The 19,071-nt window shown below is 45.9% G+C and overlaps 1 protein-coding gene and 1 pseudogene across 1 annotated transcript in view; both read left to right on the forward strand.

The window, feature by feature from the left end:
* The first annotated feature begins 35 nt into the window (after positions 1–35).
* The window catches only part of ACO2 (aconitase 2), a 56,331-nt gene continuing 37,295 nt past the window's right edge, over positions 36–19,071 (forward strand). Inside the window, exon 1 of the mRNA XM_047065281.1 lies at positions 36–248. Within this exon, the coding sequence (XP_046921237.1) occupies positions 213–248 (36 nt within the window). The 5' untranslated portion in view covers positions 36–212. The remainder of the gene's footprint in view (positions 249–19,071) is intronic.
* Positions 12,177–12,719, forward strand: LOC124501267 (40S ribosomal protein S15a-like; annotated as a pseudogene).

Consider the following 19,071-nt stretch of genomic DNA (forward strand, 5'->3'; position numbering starts at 1 on the left):
TGCCGCCAGTGTTTTTCTGCAGCTGTTTTCCTTTCAGGCCTTCGTCTCTAACGGGAGCTCCGCCCACTGCGCTCCCGGGGCTCTGGCACCTCCACAGAGGCCCCACCTTCACCGTTGCGAGTTTCTCTTCAAGCCACGCCCCTTGCCGAAAGCTTTAAATACGCAGTATTGTACGTCATTTTCATGCGACCTCATCTTTGTCAGTGCACAAAATGGCGCCTTACAGTCTACTGGTGACCCGGCTGCAGGTGAGCCAACTCAGGGACCTCTGGATTTACGAGGGCGGGGTACCTCCTACTGTGCCTGCGGCTGTGGGCGAGGCAAGGCGAGGCGGGCCCGACCTCCCGCCGACTTTTCCTGTACCCGTCCCGGTCGCGGGCCCAGCGCCGGTGCCCGCTCCTCCCGCGCCCGAGGTCAAGGCGTCCCCGGCTCAGCTCTCCCAGTCCTGGGAAGCGCCCGGTGGGAAGCGTAGGTCTCAGAAACGGCGGCCAGGTGAAGAGTGGAGGCACCCCTTTCTGAGGACTTCACTCCTCTCTCTTGTAGGGTTTCTTTCCTTTCCTCAAGGTGAGGACAAGGTGACTGGGGGGCGCGGTCGTTGTTGAGTCCACTAGGCCCGGGGTCTGAAAGGCCTCACTTCTCATCTTCCGGCAGCAGAGACTTGTTAGCCGGCTGCATCTACGATTGTCCGGCCTGGAGTCTGGAGAAGAGATTAGTATTCTGTTCGTTTTAAGAGTGTCTTGCGGAACATATAGCCGAGAAGGCGAGGGGACTTTCCGGGCCCAGACTTAGTAAATAGTAATAACAAGAGACTTTCTTCTTTGCAAGATTGCCAAGACTGTTTTCATTCCTCATATTATTTGATTCATATAATCATCTGGTGAGATGATGATTCTCATTAGATAGGTGGCGAAACTGCTAGAAAGTAGGTGAAAGTTTCTGCTCTTTTGAGTGTCACCGAAGTGTTGTGGCCTGAGCATCTGCCCAACTTACCCTTTGGTTCTTGTTCTTGTCAGCCTGCCTTCACAGAACTTCTCTGGGCCAGAGTATGATCCTTCAGCTAATACTTGTATTTGTGAGAGTACCTGTATAGAGTATTTTGAGCTCACAGTTAGTTGCTTCTCAATTACAAGGTGGGAGGATAAAGAGACTCAACGGTTTGACCTTGACTCTTCTGTTATGAACCATCTAGAAAATTGACTGTGATGCCAGATTTTTTTTTCCCCTCGTGACTTGACAGCACCAGGAAGGAGTTATATGCAAGGTTTCAATATCAAGCATGTGTTTTGTTAATAACAATCAAACAATAAAGTAGACATTCTCTGACAACCTTTACATTTTAACTTTGTGAATCTACTTTGAATCAAGTGGCACAACTTTGATGATAAAATTAAAGAAGTTATGTGCTGTACTCTCTCGGGAAGCGTTGTGTTACTAGGGTTGTTATTGTTTTTTTTTAAGTCACGTTGCTGAAATTTAGACCATATGGTTTAAAATGAAATCATCATTTATCTTAAATACTTCTGATCTCTCAGTTCTGGGCAAGGACAAGGGGTTTGCTCTAATTGTTTTTTTCAGATTTTTTGATTCCCAAGGTTAACGTTATAGAAATACAGGTGGTTGTTTTTTCCTGATCCTGCTCTCTCATAATGTAATGATGTCAGGCAATATTATTTGATGGTTAAATCATTACGGATTTAGTGGTCTTGGAAGAGAGGATCAATATCATGGGATTTCTGAACTGAAAAAAGATCTTGGAAAGCATGAGTGTTAGGCTGGTATAGAAGGAGATCTGGGCCGTAGTTCATATTCTGTCCTAACCCTGTGACCTTGAGCAAATTACTTCTGAATTCTGGTTTCCTCATCTGTCAGTTTGGGATGATCTTCATTGACAAATGTTTATTGAATACTTGGTAATAAGCTTCCATTCAGATTGTTATGAAGAAATAAGAAAATGTGATATTTTTGTTTGTGATCATCATATGGTTCTACTTCCTCTTTTACAGATGGATAGTCCAAGACCTTGAGAGCCTAGGTGACTTACAGTAGCAGAGTGAGGATTAAAATCCAGGTGTCCTTGTTTGTTCATTCACCTAAGATGAGTGAACAACATTATATACCGCACTGCCTCTCAATAGCCAGGCTGTCTTAAGTAATGGCTAGTTAACACTGTCCTCTGAGAGCCTTGTAAATTTACCTCTTTTATGTTTAGCTACATTTGAGAGGTGATGGTACTACCTTAGTTGTTGTGTCTGCAGGACCCTGTCCATGCATTCAGTTTATTCCTACCTCATTCACTGCATATTTATTGATACCTACTACTTGCTTCGGGATACAATGATAGGCGAAGCAGACAGTTCCCCTTTTCATGGAACTTCTGTATTCTAATATATTTTACTGCAGATGGCCTTGGAGGTCTTTCTCAGCCAAAATATTTTTCTTCTGTCCTTGGCTGGACCAAAGGTGAAAGTAAATAATAGAATAATGGCAATTACTACCACTACTAAGAGTAGATAAACGTTTACCCTACTGTGTTCCAGTCATCTCACATGATCCTGTGAGATAAGACAGACCTGTTGAAACAGGACTAGAGAAGAAACACAGTATAATGGTTAAGAACATAGTTTCTGGCATCACACTATCTGGTCTTGAATGCTGACTTGAATGCTTTGGGCAGGTTACTTCACTTTGTGTGCGTGTTTCCTCACCTGTAAGGTACAGATAATGATAGTACATCTGGCTCGTCTAGTTATCATACCATAGTTGCAAAGTATTTAGACCCTTGCCTGTATCTAGTAAGTGCTGTGTAATTAATTATTAAGTAAGATGAAATAAACTTGCTTTATCGCCAGTCCACAGCAGGTGTGATTTGAATTTGTACCTTTCTGATTCCCGAGCTGAAGTCCTAGCACCTGCACTATACTGCTTCCCTTTGACATCAAGACTCAGCTTGTCAACCAGGGTAACATTAATGCTTCGTAACCCGAGAACAGATCTCCTTAAGTTGAGAGTGTTCTACTATTTAACGGTGCCTGCCACCAGGTAGTAGGGTTAGAAGCAGTGAGGAAAACAGAGGTGAAGATTTTGAAAAGCCACGTTAACTCTCTGGTGTTTATTTTTTATTCTTGTGCCCATGACTATGGATGGTAAATAAAAGGGGTTGGGCACTTGCAAATACATTTTCTAGGTCTTTGGTTTTGCCTTGAGGTACTAGGGTGCTGAGTTCTCATCATGTGACTTTGAGGAAGTCCCATAACCTCTCGCATGTAAATCTGAGATGGCAGTTAACTCTAGAAGAGTTTGCCATATTTAGCAGAAGTTAAGTTCTCAATAAAGTGCCGTGTTAAGAAAAAAAACCCTTGGGAATTATGAAACAGGTCATTCTAAGTTATATGTCACTGTAGTATCATCTTGGGTGTCCTGTCCTGCAGTCACCTGTTGATTTGAGTAGAGTAAATGGATGAATGATTGAATGGATGAGTAAACAAATTTCCAATCTCCAATTTGGGCAGAAGGAATAGAGTAATCATCTTGAGAACTGGGAAAGCACACTGTGGACTTTTGAGCAGCTGTGTCCAAAATGTTTATTGAACGTATACCTAGACACTGGGAGTGTAATAGTGAACAAGAAGAGTGGAGCTTATTTTGTACTTTTGGGGAGACAGAAAAAAACCAAGTAGACAAAAAAATGTAGCTACTAAGTGCTCCCAGGAAGGCAAGTAGGATTGTGTGGTAGAGAGGGTAAGGGTGGGGATGTGACATGGCTTTAACTGGGGTAGTTGGGGAAGGCCCTCAGAAGAGGTGACAGTTGAGCCGATACTTAGATCATAAGAAGGCAGCCCTTCAGTATTTTGGGAGGAGAGATTTCAAGTCTGAGCAGCATGTGCAAAGCACCTGATGTATATATGAACTTGGTGTGTTGATGAGAAATAAGGCGAGGGGCGCCTGGGTGGCTCAGTCGGTTAAGCGTCCGACTTCGCTCAGGTCATGATCTCAGTCCGTGGGTTTGAGCCCCGCGTCGGGCTCTGGGCTGACGGCTCGGAGCCTGGAGCCTGTTTCCGATTCTGTGTCTCCCTCTTTCTCTGACCCTCCCCTATTCATGCTCTCTCTCTCTCTGTCTCAAAAAGAAATAAATGTTAAAAAAAATTAAACAAAAAAGAAATAAGGCGAGTGTTGGGGTCCCTTGCTGGCCTGTTGGTGTAGGGTGTGACTTTTGATCTCGGGCTTGTGGGCTTGAGCCTCACGTTGGGTGTAGAGATTACTTAAAAATAAAATCTTTTTTTTTTTTAATGTTTGTTTACTTTTGAGAGAGAGAGAGAGAGAGTGAGCAAGAAAGAGAGAGTGCATGTGCGTGGGGGAGGGATGGAGAGAGAGACACACACAGAATCCGAAGCAGGCTCCAGGCTCTGAACTGTCAGCATAGAACCCGATGCGGGCCTCAAACTCACATATGGTGAGATCATGACCTGAGCTGAAGTCGGACGCTTAACTGACTGAGCCACCCATGCACCCCTAAAAATCTTAAAGAAAAAATAAGGCCAGTGTGGCTGAGGTGTTGAGAGGAGAGGAAGGCCTGAGCAAGAGATGGGGGCAAGGTCATGTAGGCTTTGGTTTTACTCCCAAGTGGAATGAAAATCCGCTGAAAGGTTTTGTTCCCCCACGCTCCCCACCCCACACACACAAAGGTTTGAAGCCAGGGAGTGACAGGATCTGATTTATGGTTGAAGAAAGTCATTTGGATTGTTGAATGGATGGTGGACCACAGAGGGACAAAGAGGAGGCAGGGAGACCAGTGCAGGCTGTTGGAATCATCCAGGGAGTGGTGATGGTGTCTGGGACTAGGGTTCTGGTAGTGGAGATATTTTGGAGGCAGATGGATTGGATGTGGCATGTGAGGGATAGGAATAATGAAGGATGACTCCTAGGTTTGTGGTCTAAGCACCTGAGGGTAGTTGAATTTGTTGGTCACGTGTTTTCATAGTCCTTGTAACATGGCTAAAGCTTGTTTACAAATTTTCGATCCTTCCATCAGCTCTCAACAGTACCTGAATTTCACAGGTGAGGAAGCTGGATGGGGTCAAGTGTCTTGTCCAGGATCCCTCACTTGAGTATGAGCATCATTTCTGAAGTGAGCCCTGTTCTATTTCTGGCCTTTTTCTGGTGCCTCGTGTCTCCCAGAGGGCTATCTGGTTCATACTTCCACGTGAGTGTTGATGCTTGAACCGCCTCTTTGTTGGCTCTAGCTTTCTTTGACTTGTTTTTCCCTGCACCTGTTTAGAAAGGTAGTGGTAGGCTTTGGGCCTTTGTGTATGAAAGAGGGGAGGGACCACATGGAGGCTACTTGCACTTTTGAAAAAGCTTTGCAAGGAATATCAGGAACCTGAGAGAGACTTCCTCTGCGACAGACTTATCTATCCTTATCTATCATATCTTCAGGCAGGGTTTCAGCCCTCTGTGGCCCTCAGGTTACACATCTGCAAAATGGGGCTATCGGGACCCCTGGATGGCTGAGTTAGTTAAGCGTCCAACTTTGGCTCAAGTCGTTATCTCATGGTTCGTGAGTTCGATCCCTGCATCGTGCTCAGGCTTGCTACTGTCAGCGTAGAGCCCACTACAGATCCTCTGTCCCCCTCTCTTTCTGCCCCTCCCCTGCTCACACTCTCTCTCAAAAATGAATAAACATTAAAAAAAAATGGGACTCTTAATAGCTACCCTCCCATTAAGAAGGGTCCAGAAGGCCAACTCTGATACACTGTAAAAATTTGTGAATAGTTTCTGTTGTTGTAGGAATAGGCCCTTAAATTCTTTTTTTTTTTTTTTTAACTTATTTTCGTCTTTATTTTTTAAGGAATAGGCCCTTTCTAACATTGAGGATAGGGGCAGAATTTTTCCTCACGTTGTTTCTGAATGAACCTGTAGACTCTGTTCTTTATTTTGGGGCCCTAAAAAGCATGGATAATGGTTTTCTTGGGTTCATTCTGCAAAATTTGGGTCAAAAGAAAGGGCACCAATTTTGGAGCCTGGTCTGGAATTCCACCTTTGCTGTGAGACCATGGACAAGATAATTAACATACTAGAGCCTCAGTTTCCTCATCTGTAAAATGGGCATAGTACCTTCTGCCTCTCAGGATAATTGTGAATATTAAGTAGGACTGTGTGTATGTTTACTTATTTTTTTAAATTTATATCCAAATTAGTTAGCATGTAGTGCAACAATGATTTCAGGAGTAGATTCCTTAGTGCCCTTTACACATTTAGTCCATCCCCCTCCCACACCCCTCTAGTAACCCTCTGTTCTCCATATTTATGAGTCTTTTATCCTTTGCCCTCCTCCCTGTTTTTGTATTATTATTGTTTCCCTTCCCTTATGTTCATCTGCTTTTTCTCTTAAAGTCCTCATATGAGTGAAGTCATATATTTGTCTTTCTCTGACTAATTTCACTTAGCATAATACCCTCCAGCTCCATCCACGTAGTTGCAAATGGCAAGATTTCATTCTTTTTGATTGCCGAGTAATACTCCATCGTGTGTGTGTGTGTGTGTACACACACACACACACACACACACACACACACACATATACCATTATCATCTTTTTTTTTTTTTAAATGTTTATTTTTGAGAGAGAAGGAGTGGGCCAGTGTCAGAAGGAGACGCAGAATCTGAAGCAGGCTTCAGGCTCCAAGCTGTCAGGTCAGAGCCTGATGTGGGGCTCGAACTGATGAACTAAGAGATCATGACCTGAGCCAAAGTCGGGTGCTTAACCAACTGATCCACCCAGGTGCCCCAAAATTTATTTATTTATTTATTTTTGAGAGACAGAGACAGAGCGTGAGCCGGGGAGGGGCAGAGAGAGAGGGAGACATAAAATCGGAAACAGGCTCCAGGCTGTCAGCACAGAGCCCGATGCGGGGCTCGAACTCACAAACCGTGAGATCATGACCTGAGCTGCAGTCGGATGCTTAACCGACTGAGCCACCCAGGCGCCCCTTACATCTTCTTTATCCATTCATCCATTGATGGACATTTGGGCTCTTTCCATACTCTGGCTATTGTTGATAGTGCTGCTATAAACATTGGGGTGTGTGTGTCCCTTCGAAACAGCACCCCTGTATCCCTTGGATAAATACCTAGTAGTGCAACTGCTGGGTCATAGGGTAGGTCTATTTTTAGATTTTTGAGGAACCTCCATACTGTTTTCCAGAGTGGCTGCACCAGCTTGCATTCCCACAAACAGTGCAAAAGAGATCCTCTTTCTCCGCATCCTCGCCAACATCTGTTGTTGTCCGAGTTGTGAATGTTAGCCATTCTGACAGGTGTAAGGTGGTATCTCATGGTGGTTTTGATTTGTATTTCCCTGATGATGAATGATGTTGAGCGTACTTTCATGTGCCGGCTGGCCATCTGGATGTCTTCTTTGGAGAAGTGTCTATTCATGTCTTTTGCCCATTTCTTCACTGGATTATTTGTTTCCTGGGTGTTGAATTTGATAAGTTCTTTATAGATTTTGGATACTAACCCTTTATCTGATATGTCATTTGCAAATCTTCTTCCATTCCGTCGGTTGCCTTTTAGTTTTGATGATTGTTTCCTTCGCTGTGCAGAAGCTTTTTATTTTGATGAGGTCCCAGTAGTCCATTTTTGCTTTTGTTTCCCTTGCCTCTGGAGACATGTTGAGTAAGAAGTTGCTGCCGTCAAGACCAAAGAGGTTTTTGCCTGCTTTTTCCTCGAGGATTTTGATGGCTTCCTGTCTTACATTTAGGTCTTTCATCCATTTTGAGTTTCTTTTTGTGTATGGTGTAAGAAAGTGGTCCAGGTTCATTCTTCTGCATGTCGCTGTCCAGTTTTCCCAGCACCACTTGTTAAAGAGTCTGTCTTTATTCCATTGGATGTTCTTTCCTGCTTTGTCAAAGATTAGCTGGCCATACGTTTGTGGGTCCATTTCTGGGTTCTCCATTCTGTTCCATTGATCTGAGTGTCTTTTTGTGCCAGTGCCATACTGTCTTGATGATTACAGCTTTGTAGTATAGCTTGAAGTCCGGGATTGTGATGCCTCCTGCTTTGGTTTTCTTTTTCAAGATTGCTTTGGCTATTTGGGGTCTTTTCTGGTTCCATACAAACTTTAGGATTATTTGTTCTAGCTCTGTGAAGAATACTGGTGTTATTTTGTTAGGGATTGCATTGAATATGTAGATTGCTTTGGGTAATAGCGACATTTTAACAATATTTGTTCTTCCTATCCAGGAGCATGGAATCTTTTTCTGTTTTTTTGTGTCTTCTTCAATTTCTGTCATAAGCTTTCTATAGTTTTCAGTGTATAGATTTTTCACCTCTTTGGTTGGGTTTATTCCTAGGTATTTTATGTTTTTTTGGTACAGCTGTAAATGGGATCAATAGTAGGACTGTGTGTATAAAGTACCTAGTGCAGGGGGCGCCTGGGTGGCTCAGGTCATGATCTCACAGTTCATGGATTTGAGCCCTACATCGGGGTCGCTGCTGTCAGCACAGAGCCCATTTCTTATCTCTGTCCCCCCCTCTCTGCCCCTCCCCTGCTGGTTCGTTGTTTCTCTCTCTTAATAAATAAGTAAACTTGAAAAAAAAAAGTAAGTAGGGCAAATCTGGTGCAGGGTACGGGTGCTTGGTGAAAGCTGGTGTCAGTCTCCAGCTCTTGAGATGGCTTATAGCCTCCATTGCCTTGGCATTTTTCCTGAGCTCTTACGTTTAAAAACAGACTGGCTGTAAGGAAACTGCTTGGTCCTCCCCTAATCTCCATGGAGTTCAGGTATGTAGTAGTTCAGGAAAACCTTTTGGTGCTTCTGTAAGAGTTGAGAGAAGAGGGGGCACCTGGGTGGCTCAGTCAGGTAAGCGTCCAACTTCGGCTCAGGTCATGATCTCATAGTTTGTGAGTTCGAGCCCTGCGTCGGGCTCTGTGCTGACAGCCCAGAGCCTGGAGCCTTCTTCAGATTCTGTGTCTCTCCCTCTCTCTATGCCTCTCCTGCTCATACTCTGTGTCACTCTGTCTCTCAATAATAAATAAACGTTAAAAAAAAAAAAAAAGAGTTGGGAGAAGAGGCAGAAATGAATCTGTTGGCTTCCTGATTTTGTTCTCTAAGTTGAAGGGCAACATTGGGAAAATGAGCTTTAGAATTAACATTTGTTGTATTTTTATCACTGAAGTCCAGGTCCTGGGGGAAGTTTGGCCTAGTGGGGAGTATTCCTGCTTCTGCCCTGCAGGGTCTGAGATAGCTTTGGGAGCTTCAATTCTGGGGCCAGTTGTGCAAGGAACCAAAGAGGTCTCAGGAACCCCCTTAACCTCTACAGTTCAGTGCTGTGTAGTTGGGGTTCCTTCACCTTCTGGACATTTGTGGTGGTGTTCTTTAAAAAAAAAATTTTTTTTTAATGTTTATTTTTGAGAGAGAGAGAGAGATGCACAGAGTTAACCGGGGGGGGGGGGGGGGCAGAGAGAGAGGGAGACACAGAATCCAAAGCATGCTCCAGGCTCTGTCTGAGCTGTCAGCATGGAGCTGGATGCAGGGCTTGAACCTACAAACTGCCAGATCATGACCTGAGCCGAAGATGGACACTCAACCGACTGAGCCACCAAGGCGCCCCCATGTTCTTACTGTTCACTGAGAGAGCTATAGAGCTGGTTTAAGACAAAGGCCCTGCCTGTGGACGAGCTTATATGCTGGTGAGGAAGAGGTCACTTAACCTTAACACGCTGAAGCAAGGAGGGAAGGGGTGTGGGCCATTGTGGAACTTGGGCGTCATGGGGGCGTGTTTAGTGTGCTCCACACTATCGCCGGTGTCAGGGATCCCGGTCACTGAGCTAACTCTCATTTTACAACGACTGCCTCATTTGCCTTCACAACACCCATAAGAAGCAGGTATCGTTAGCCTGTTTTCATGATGAAACTGAGAACCACAGAGGTTCAGTAGTTTGTCTGGCACGCAGCAGAGCCAGATTCTGAATGCACATTTGTTTGATTGCAGAACCCAGGGTTTTTACCACTCGACCAAACTTTGCCCAGAGCACTTCCCGGGGATAGGGAGTAGAAAGTAGATCTCTGTGGAGTAGGCTGGATACAGGGGACACAGTTCATTTGGGTCCCACCCTATTTGGGGGCCTTCATTGCCTCCTGCCCCAAATACCAGCCAAACTTGAGAGGGAGAGGCCAGAGGTGAGAGTCCCACAGAGGCAGCTTTATTCCTTGACTGAGCTGTGGGTTGGCCTCACAGGCTGCCTATTGAGCTTGCAGAAGATGCCCTTCCTAAGTGTGTTAGTGCAGAGCTGTTGCCCTGGGGGCCAGAGTAGGGCTCAGGATTTGTATGCAGTTCACAGTGTGCCTGGGGTTCCTGCCACTGACACCAGCAGCAAAGGACAAGTAAGCAGATGAGTGCATCTATCAGTTCCTTAAAGGAACGCGTTGGAGCCCGTTTAGAGACTGTGACTTGGAGAGACACAGCTCCCTGCCCCCTTCCCAAGCCTCTGAACGGGACTGCATCTCCTTTTGTGCCTGCCAGTTGCATAGCAACCAAGCTAGCTGATTGCCTCCTGGCGGGAGAAAACTGTTTAGCTCTGGATTCTTGGAAGATGTGCCAGGCATCACCTCCCAGGGGTGGGAGAAATTTATTAGAAGCAGCAGAGGTGTGGGAAGCTGCTGCTTCTTAGGAGGGTGCTGACTGACAGGCATTCCTGTGTAGCCCACTAGACAGAGCCTGCCTGAGACTTCCCTGCCAGGAAGAGCCGGGCAGCTACAAGCTAACAGCTATGAGCCGGAAGGCTGCTGAGGGTCATGGTCAGAGGAACTGGGGTCTTACCCTACTGAGACCTTGAAGTCCTCCTGGTGAGATGTGCTGCCACACAAGGTAGTGTGTTTCCCTGCTGGACAGGGCTTGCATAGGTTGGATAGGTCATGTTAGACGTTCAAGGGCAGCATGAGTGGATAGATGAGACCTTTTCAATCCCATTTCAGTTCTGCTATGTGCTGCCTTTGTGCTTGGGGCCTGCTCTCGGGCTCCTGGACTTTGTTTGCGAGCTAGGGACATGGTGGAAAACGGCACCCCATAGTCCTTTTTGTAATACACAGTGTGTTAGTAGCAGCATATCCTCCAAGGAGAACTGAGTAATAGCAACTTACCTTTATTGAATGCCTGTCAGGAACCCAGCAACTGAGCTCTGTGCTTTTCATATATTTTTTCCTCAAAGAATGCGGTGTATTCATAACTCTCTTCCCCATTCCAGTCCCCAAGGGCAAACACTGATAGGAATTTCGCGTTTATCATTCCAGACTTTTTTCTCTGCATTTGCAAAGCGGTACATTCTCTGTAATTGTCGCAAAATCCCGCTCTTTTTACCCCCATTTTACAGAACAGGAAACAGGCTCAAAGAGGTGAACAGTCTTGTCCGAGGTCCCATAGCCAGGGGAGCTGCGATTCTAAGCCAGATCCATCCAGTTCCAGAGTGCATGCCCTTTCTTTTACTTGGCATGGGTTGGAGTGTTTCCACAGTGGCACTCTGCAGGTCAGAATGGGGCTGGTGACTTCTTTGTCTCTCCCTGAAGCAGCTGCCTGAAGAGACCAGGCCTCCTCCAGGAGCCCAGCCTGTTTGCACAGCTCAGCTACTTCTCCTTGGCTTGCCCCACATTCTGGGACTCACCAACCCGTGGTTCCCTGAGACAATGCTGGCATGTGCCATGCTTCACAGGATGGACAAAAGGTCAGACTGGCCCAACCAGGCTGGCCTCCTGTCCGAGACTGTCAGTCCTTTTGGTTTGGACTGTTTTCTGAATAGAAGTGGTTTCAAGGGAAGACTTCTGTCCTTTGAGAAGAGAGAGTAGCATGTCTGACTTTGGCCAGATGGGAAAGCGAGAGTTCTGTGTGGGTGTGCGCGTGACGTGCCACAAGGTGCGTCCCTTTTCCTCTGCTTGTCTCCATGAACGGGTGCTGCTGGCTCAGCACCTCTGCTAGAGGCACTCAAAATGTGAACTTGAAAGCACGATGAAGAGGCTTGTGTTCAAATTATGGCTCTGCCTTCGTTTCTTTCATGACCAAATATTTCTTGAACTCCTGTGTGTCAGACATTGTTCTAGGCTCTGAGTATACATGGTAACCTGACTAGACAACTTTTCCATAACTCCGTGCGCTTGCCTGCCCCTCCTGTCCTCTTTCTGCCATCTTTCCGTGCCACCATAATGGTGCGCATGAATGTCCTGGCAGATGCTCTCAAGAGCATTAACAATGCTGAAAAGAGGCAAACGCCAGGTTCTTATTAGGCTATGCTCCAAAGTCATCGCCCGATTTCTGACTGTGACGGTGAAGCATGGTTACATTGGCAAATTTGAAATCATCGATGATCACAGAGCTGGGAAAATTGTTGTGAACCTCACAGGCAGGTTAAACAAGTGTGGAGTGATCAGCCCCAGGTTTGATGTACAACTCAAAGATCTAGAAAAACGGCAGAATAATCTGCTCCCGTCCCGCCAGTTTGGTTTCATTGTACTTGACAACCTCAGCTGGCATCATGGACCATGAAAGCAAGACGAAAACACACAGGAGGGAAAATCCTGGGATTCTTTTTCCAGGGGTGTAATACAGTCATACAAATAAAATGCCTCACTGACTAGACAAGTTTTCTGCCTGCAGGGAGCTTACATTTTGGTGGAGTTTACTTTTTCATTTATCAGAGTCTCCATTTTTTCATCTGTACAAGGGACAACCTGACTTGTCACAATCCCATTTGGCACAATTGTTGGGAAGGTGACATAAGATAACCTTTGTGACCTTGCCTGGCACAGTTTTTTTCATTTCATTTCTTGCCAGGCTCCCCAGTGGGGTCTACTGTGGGTATGTTTCCCCTTCAGAATTTGTTCTGGGGGCGCCCGGGTGGCTCAGTCGGTTAAGCATCCGACTTCGGCTCAGGTCATGATCTCATTGCTCGTGAGTTGAAGCCCCGCATCAGGCTCTGTGTTGACAGCTCAGAACCTGGAACCTGCTTCAGATTCTGTCTCTTTTTTTTTTTTTTTTTAACGTTTATTTATTTATTTTTGAGACAGAGAGAGACAGAGCATGAACGGGGGAGGGTCAGCGAGAGGGAGACACAGAATCTGAAACAGGCTCCAGGCTCTGAGCTGTCAGCACAGGGGCCCGATGCGGGGCTCGAACTCACCGACCGTGAGATCGTGACCTGAGCCGAAGTCGGTGCTCAACCGACTGAGCCACCCAGGCGCCCCTCAGATTCTGTCTCTATCTCTCTGTCCCTCCCCTGCTCGTGCGCTCGCTCTCAAATATAAAATAAAACATCAAAAAAAAAAAATTCTGTGTCAGTAGAGGTAAGATCAGCAGAGGCTTCCTTACTCCCTTGGAGCCCAAGAGATTTGTATCCCATCCAGTAAGGGAGTGGGCACTGCCAAGACCCAAGGAGCCAGACTCCACCGAAGGCACTCCGTCCGGTTCAGCAGTTGGGACTAAGAGCCCCCATCGAGGGCTGAGCGCAGCGGGCTGTTGGGCCAGAACAGAGGTTGAGATACCTTCTGTAGCACAGCGAGAAGAGCATGGGCTCTGTAGCTTCCCAGCCATGTGACCTTGGGCAGGCCACTTCTGTCTCTGGGCCTCTGGGCCTTCGGGGCAGTTAGAGAGGCTGAACTTTGCACAGCAAGGTTTAGCAGAGTAGCTGGAATGGAGCAGAGTGACAGCTAACAGCTATTTAATACTGCAGAACAGTTCTGTGGGCATCTGGCTACTATGGGAGACTTCCACCCGACTGTAAAATTAGGGAGTTGTTTGATAGCAGAGGAAATGCGGTGTGGATTCCTACAGTGTTGAAGACACAAGTAGGGTTTTCAAAGATTGGAAAGGCTGAGGTGTGGAAGAGTGACCAGGCTCATTTGATCTGGTTCCAAAGGGCAGGGCTAGGAAGTGAGGCCTGCTGAGTGTCAGACACTGGACCGAGTACTTTCCCACAGGTGCTCTCCTTAATCCTCACTGCGGCCTGGGAAGGTTATTCCCACTTAGAGATGGGGTGTGTAGATGCTAAATGCAGCCACACGAGGTTACATAGCTTGTTGGGGGTGGAGTCGGGATTTGAGCCCAGGTCTCCAGTGCTAGAATCTGTATTCTGATGTGATGGAGGCATGTTTCAGGTCAGTATAAGAAGCATTTGTTGTGGGGGGCGCCTGGGTGGCTCAGACGGTTTAAGCATTCAGCTCTTGATTTCGGCTCAGGTCATGATCTCCCGGTTTCGTGGGTATGAGCCCCACGTTAGCCTCTGTGCTGACAGTGCAGAGCCTGCTTGGGATATATTCATTCATTCTCTCTCTCTCTCTCTCTCTCTCTCCCTCCCTCCCTCCCTCCCTCCCTCCCTCCCTCCCTCTCTCTCTCCCTCCCTCCCTCCCTCCCCTCCCCATGCTCTCTCTGTCTCTCTCAAAATAAGTAAATTTTAAAAAAATATTAAAAAAAAAAAAGGCGTTTGTTGTGGTTGGGAAGCATTAGAAGTATCCAGTAGTGGAATAGGCTTTCTGGAAGAAAATGAGCTTCTTGGCCCCATCCTGTTGAATTAGTGGCCTGGGGAGGTTGCTGAAGAGATGTTTCTGCTCAGTCCTGTTCTAGGCTCCTTTGTTCCAGAGGAAGCAGAGGTTAGTAAGGGCTTAGTGAAAGTATCTCTTCTAGATAAGGGCTTGGTGTTTACCCATGAGAATTTCACAAGGCCTGGGACTTGGGTTCCAGGTGTGGGAAACAATTTTCCTATTTCCTGGTTGTTGTGATATTTGAGTTGGCTGGCCTTATGGGTGATCTCGGGAATGTCTGTGGGTTCTAGGGCCAGGTTGAACTGAGCATTGAGTATGTTTTACTTTTGGGCTTAGGAAACAAAAGCAAAATTCTAGTAGGTTATTATGTTTTTTTTTAATAAATTTTTTTAGTGTTTATTTTTGAGAGAACGAGAGACAGAGTGGGAGGAGGGGAGGGGCAGAGAGAGAGGGAGACACAGAATCTGAAACAGGCTCCAGGCTCTGAGCTGTCAGCACAGAGCCCGATGCGGGCTCGAACTCACAAGCCATGGGATCATGATCTGAGCTGAAGTCAGATGCTTAACTGATTGAGCCGGCCAGGTGCCCCAATTATGTTTTTTTTATATGCCACAAATCATAATCGTTCTTCAAATAATACTGATCCAGACTACTTTTTCCCCAACCTCAGTAGTCAGCAAGTTGCAGTACTTGGTAATATCTGCTTTTAAGGTGAAATTAATTTCTTAACTTTTTTTCTTGTTTATGGAGGTAATTACTCATTTTAGGAAAGTTGGAAAATACAGAGGTATGAAGAATATCAGGGGTGCCTGGGTGGCTCAGTTGGTTGAGCATACAACTTTTGATTTCGGCTTAGGTCATGATCCTGTGGGATTGAACCCTGTGGCGGGCTCTGTGCTGAGTGTAGAGCCTGCTTGTGATTGTCTCCCTCCCTCCCTCCTTCCCTTCCTCCCTCTGTCTCTGTCTCTCTCAAAATAAACATTTTTTTTTTTTAATTTTAAAAATGGTCTTTGCATAGAAACCTCAGCCATGATACCTGTTTGGTGTGGGTATAGTGGGTGCTATGGTGCCAGTGACTTGGGGGGTGGTGGTTAGATTTGGCATGGAACAGGTGTTTGCTGCCTCTCTCAGACTCACTGAGTATTAAATACCACTGAGTACCTGGTGTCAGACCAGGGAGTCTGGTGGGAGGAGTGGTGGTAGGTATCCCTGGGTGGGCTTCAGGGAGTCTAAAATTGTGTATTTCGTTTTTTCTGAATTTTCTCCATGAAGTATGTCCTGCTCTTTGAACTGGCTGGAAAAACCCTAGTAAATGCTATTTGAAAACCAAAAACCAAAAACCAAAATCTGCTTGTAGCATTTTACCTAATAGTTGGCATTTGGGGGGAGCCCATCCATGTCCTCTCCAACCTCACATAATACTGCACCTATTACCCCCTTTTTCCACACAAGGAAATTGGGCTCAAAGGTGAAGCCTGTCTGAGGTCACGCAGCCAGTAAATGGTAGAGCTGGGCTTTGGAGCTAGATCTAGGTTTTCCATTGTATGGCGTTGCCTCTTGTAAACCAAAGGTTGCGATTCAAATTTTAGCATAGGGAACCTCACCAAGCCTGACCTTCCACCATTTGCTGCTTTGTCTTTTGCATCTTATCGTTTGGAGTACTTAGTAGCTTTTACACACTTCACTTGTGATTCCGTGTCTTTTCCATACTGTCTGTCCTCTGAATGCCTTGCAAACTCTTCTTTATCCTCCTCAGCCCCACTCAGTGAAACTTTGCCCTGGCATCCCAGAGTTAATTGCTCCCTCTGCAGCACTCCTGCCTCTGGTTTGTGCTTCCTTTTTAGCATAGATGACAGTTGGTTGCATTTATGTGCTGGACTTGGTCAGACTAATATATATTAGCTTAGGGACTGTCTTACTCTTCTTGGTGTCTGTGTCCTGTTGCTTGGCACAGAATAAGTGCTCAAGTGTTAAAATGCATCCAGATCTCAAAAAAAAAAAAAAAAAATGCATACGGACCTCTTTCCTAAACAGTCTTCACAGCAGCTCCTTTAGAGGCTCCCATCTAGTGTTCCAGGGGGATCACAAGGTATTGTAGCACGACTCAGATGAGCTGTGGTTCAAGGTTGCTAGGGTGCTTTTCTCCTACCCCCTACAAGTTCCCTCATGATTCCGGATTCCCTTTTACCTCTTACCCTTATTTTATGCCATTTCCACTGCACTTTGTCCTGCCAAGCTGTCTTTCTCTGTCTTTCAGTTACAGGTGTTTTCCCGCCGTGGGGCCTTTGCACATGCTGTTCTGGGCCTGCGAGTTTGCTAGGACTCCCTCTCCTAAACCCCATTCGATTTGCCTGGTGAACTCCTGTAATGTTTCATTTCTCAGATTAAAATATCACTTTCTTGGGAGAAGCCATTCTCCCAGTCTAGCTTAGGTTCTCCACCTTTCTGCTGTTTCAGCTGATTAACTTTAATTTCATAGCACCTCTCTGACATAGCTGCTTATATTGTCCCTTGAGTGATTACTTGGTATCTGTCTTCTCCACCAAACTGTAAACTCAACATGGGCAGGGACTATGCCAATCTTGATTATCTCACTAATTCAGACAGCACTGCACAAGTTCTGGGGCTTGATAAATATTTGTTTCATGAAGCAGTAACACCTTCGTTTAAATTAGGGAAGTAGTATGGTAGAAAAAGCTTGACTTGAGGCTTAAGTGGCTTGAGTTCTCCTAACTGCTGTTAACTAGGCATGTGACCTTGGGCTTTCATTTCTTCATCTGCCAAATGAAGAAAAAACACTTGGTGATCTGGGCTCACCTGGGGTTCACCTGATAATCTGTGATTCTAGATGAACTGTTTAATTAGCCGAGTTCCAGGGAGGGGGGCTAGGATAAGAATCCAGCTGCCTACTTGACATCTCCACCCAAGTGTCCTCACCCTCAAGCCCGCTCTCCCTGTCGCCTTCCCTGTTCGGTGTACAGCAGCGCCATTCTTTAAGTGGCTCCGGCCCAGAACCTCAGTGATATTCTTGACTCTTCTCTCACACCCCTTGGGCGGTTTGTCGGCATATCTTATTGTTACTACCTACAGAATATATCCAGACTCCAACCCCTTCTCACTGCCTCTGCCACTCTTACTCTGGTCCAAATCACCATCATCTTTTTTATTGTTATTATTTTTTTAGTGTTTGTTTATTTTGAGAGAGAGCGAGACGGAGTGTGCGCATGCTTAACGTGGGGCTCAAACTCTCAACCCTGAGATCAAGAGTCACATGCTCCACCAACTGAGCCAGCCAGGCGCCCCAGAGTTCTTTTCAAGGGATATTCCATTGTATGTGTGCATCACAGTTTCTTTATTTATCTGTTCATCCATTGGTGGACACTTGAGTTTCTTTGTATTTTGGCTGTTGTGAACAATGCTGTTCTCAGTATAGGTGTACAAATACCTCTCCTTGCTGTTCTTTGAACACAACAGTTGCCACCTCACTTTAGAGGATCCTCAGATTTTCTGTCTGGAATGCTCTTTCAGTCTGTAGGTTGGCTTGTACCTTTTGTCAGGTCATTGTTCAGTGTCATTTTCTCAATGGAAGCCTTTCTCAGCTATCCTATAAAAAAATTTTTTTTAATGTTTATTATTTTTGAGAGAGGGAGGGCTGGGTAGGGGCCATGAGAGGGAGACAGAGGATCCAAAGCTGGCTCTGTGCTGGAAGCAGAGAGCCTGATGCAGGGCTTGAGCCCACAAACCGTGAGATCATGACCTGAGCCGAAGTCCAAAGTCCGGTGCTTAACCGATTGAGTCATCCAGGCACCCACCAACTATCCTATTTTATTTATTTATTTAAATTTTTTTTTTAAACGTTTATTTATTTTTGAGACAGAGAGAGACACAGCATGAACGGGGGAGGGGCAGAGAGAGAAGGAGACACAGAATCGGAAGCAGGCTCCAGGCTCTGAGCCATCAGCCCAGAGCCCGACGTGGGGCCCGAACTCGCGGACCGCGAGATCGTGACCTGAGCCGAAGTCGGACGCTTAACCGACTGAGCCACCCAGGCGCCCCTATTTATTTATTTATTTAAAAAAATTTTTTTTAATGTTTACTTTTGAGAGAGAGAGGAGAGGTGAGAGAGAAAGAGAGAAGGAGACAAAGAATTTGAAGCAGGCTCCAGGCTCTGAGCTGTTAACACAGAGCCCGATGTGGGGCCCAAACTCATGGACCGCAAGATCATGACCTGAGTCGAAGTTGGATGCTCAACTGACTGAGCCACCCAGGCGCCCCCCAACTATCCTATTTTAAACTGCACCTTTCCCCACCATGTTGGCTCTTTTCTCCTTGCTCCTGCTTCATTATCTTTCATGATACTTACCAACGTCTGATTGAGGTTTTACTTTTTTTTTTTTTTTTCCTTTCTCTCACTCTGTCTTCGTCTAAGTCCCAAGAGGATCATTTTGTTCATTGCTGTATCCCAATGCCTAGAATAGTGCCTGGCACCCAGAGTCATTCAGTAACTATTTGACGGATAGACAGATGCATGAATAGATGAATAAGGTTT

The sequence above is a fragment of the Lynx rufus genome, unplaced genomic scaffold, assembly GCF_022079265.1.
Source record: "Lynx rufus isolate CCGP_SWC_20201006 ecotype Redwood Valley unplaced genomic scaffold, mLynRuf1.p SCAF_7, whole genome shotgun sequence".
In the NCBI taxonomy this organism is placed as follows: domain Eukaryota; kingdom Metazoa; phylum Chordata; class Mammalia; order Carnivora; family Felidae; genus Lynx; species Lynx rufus.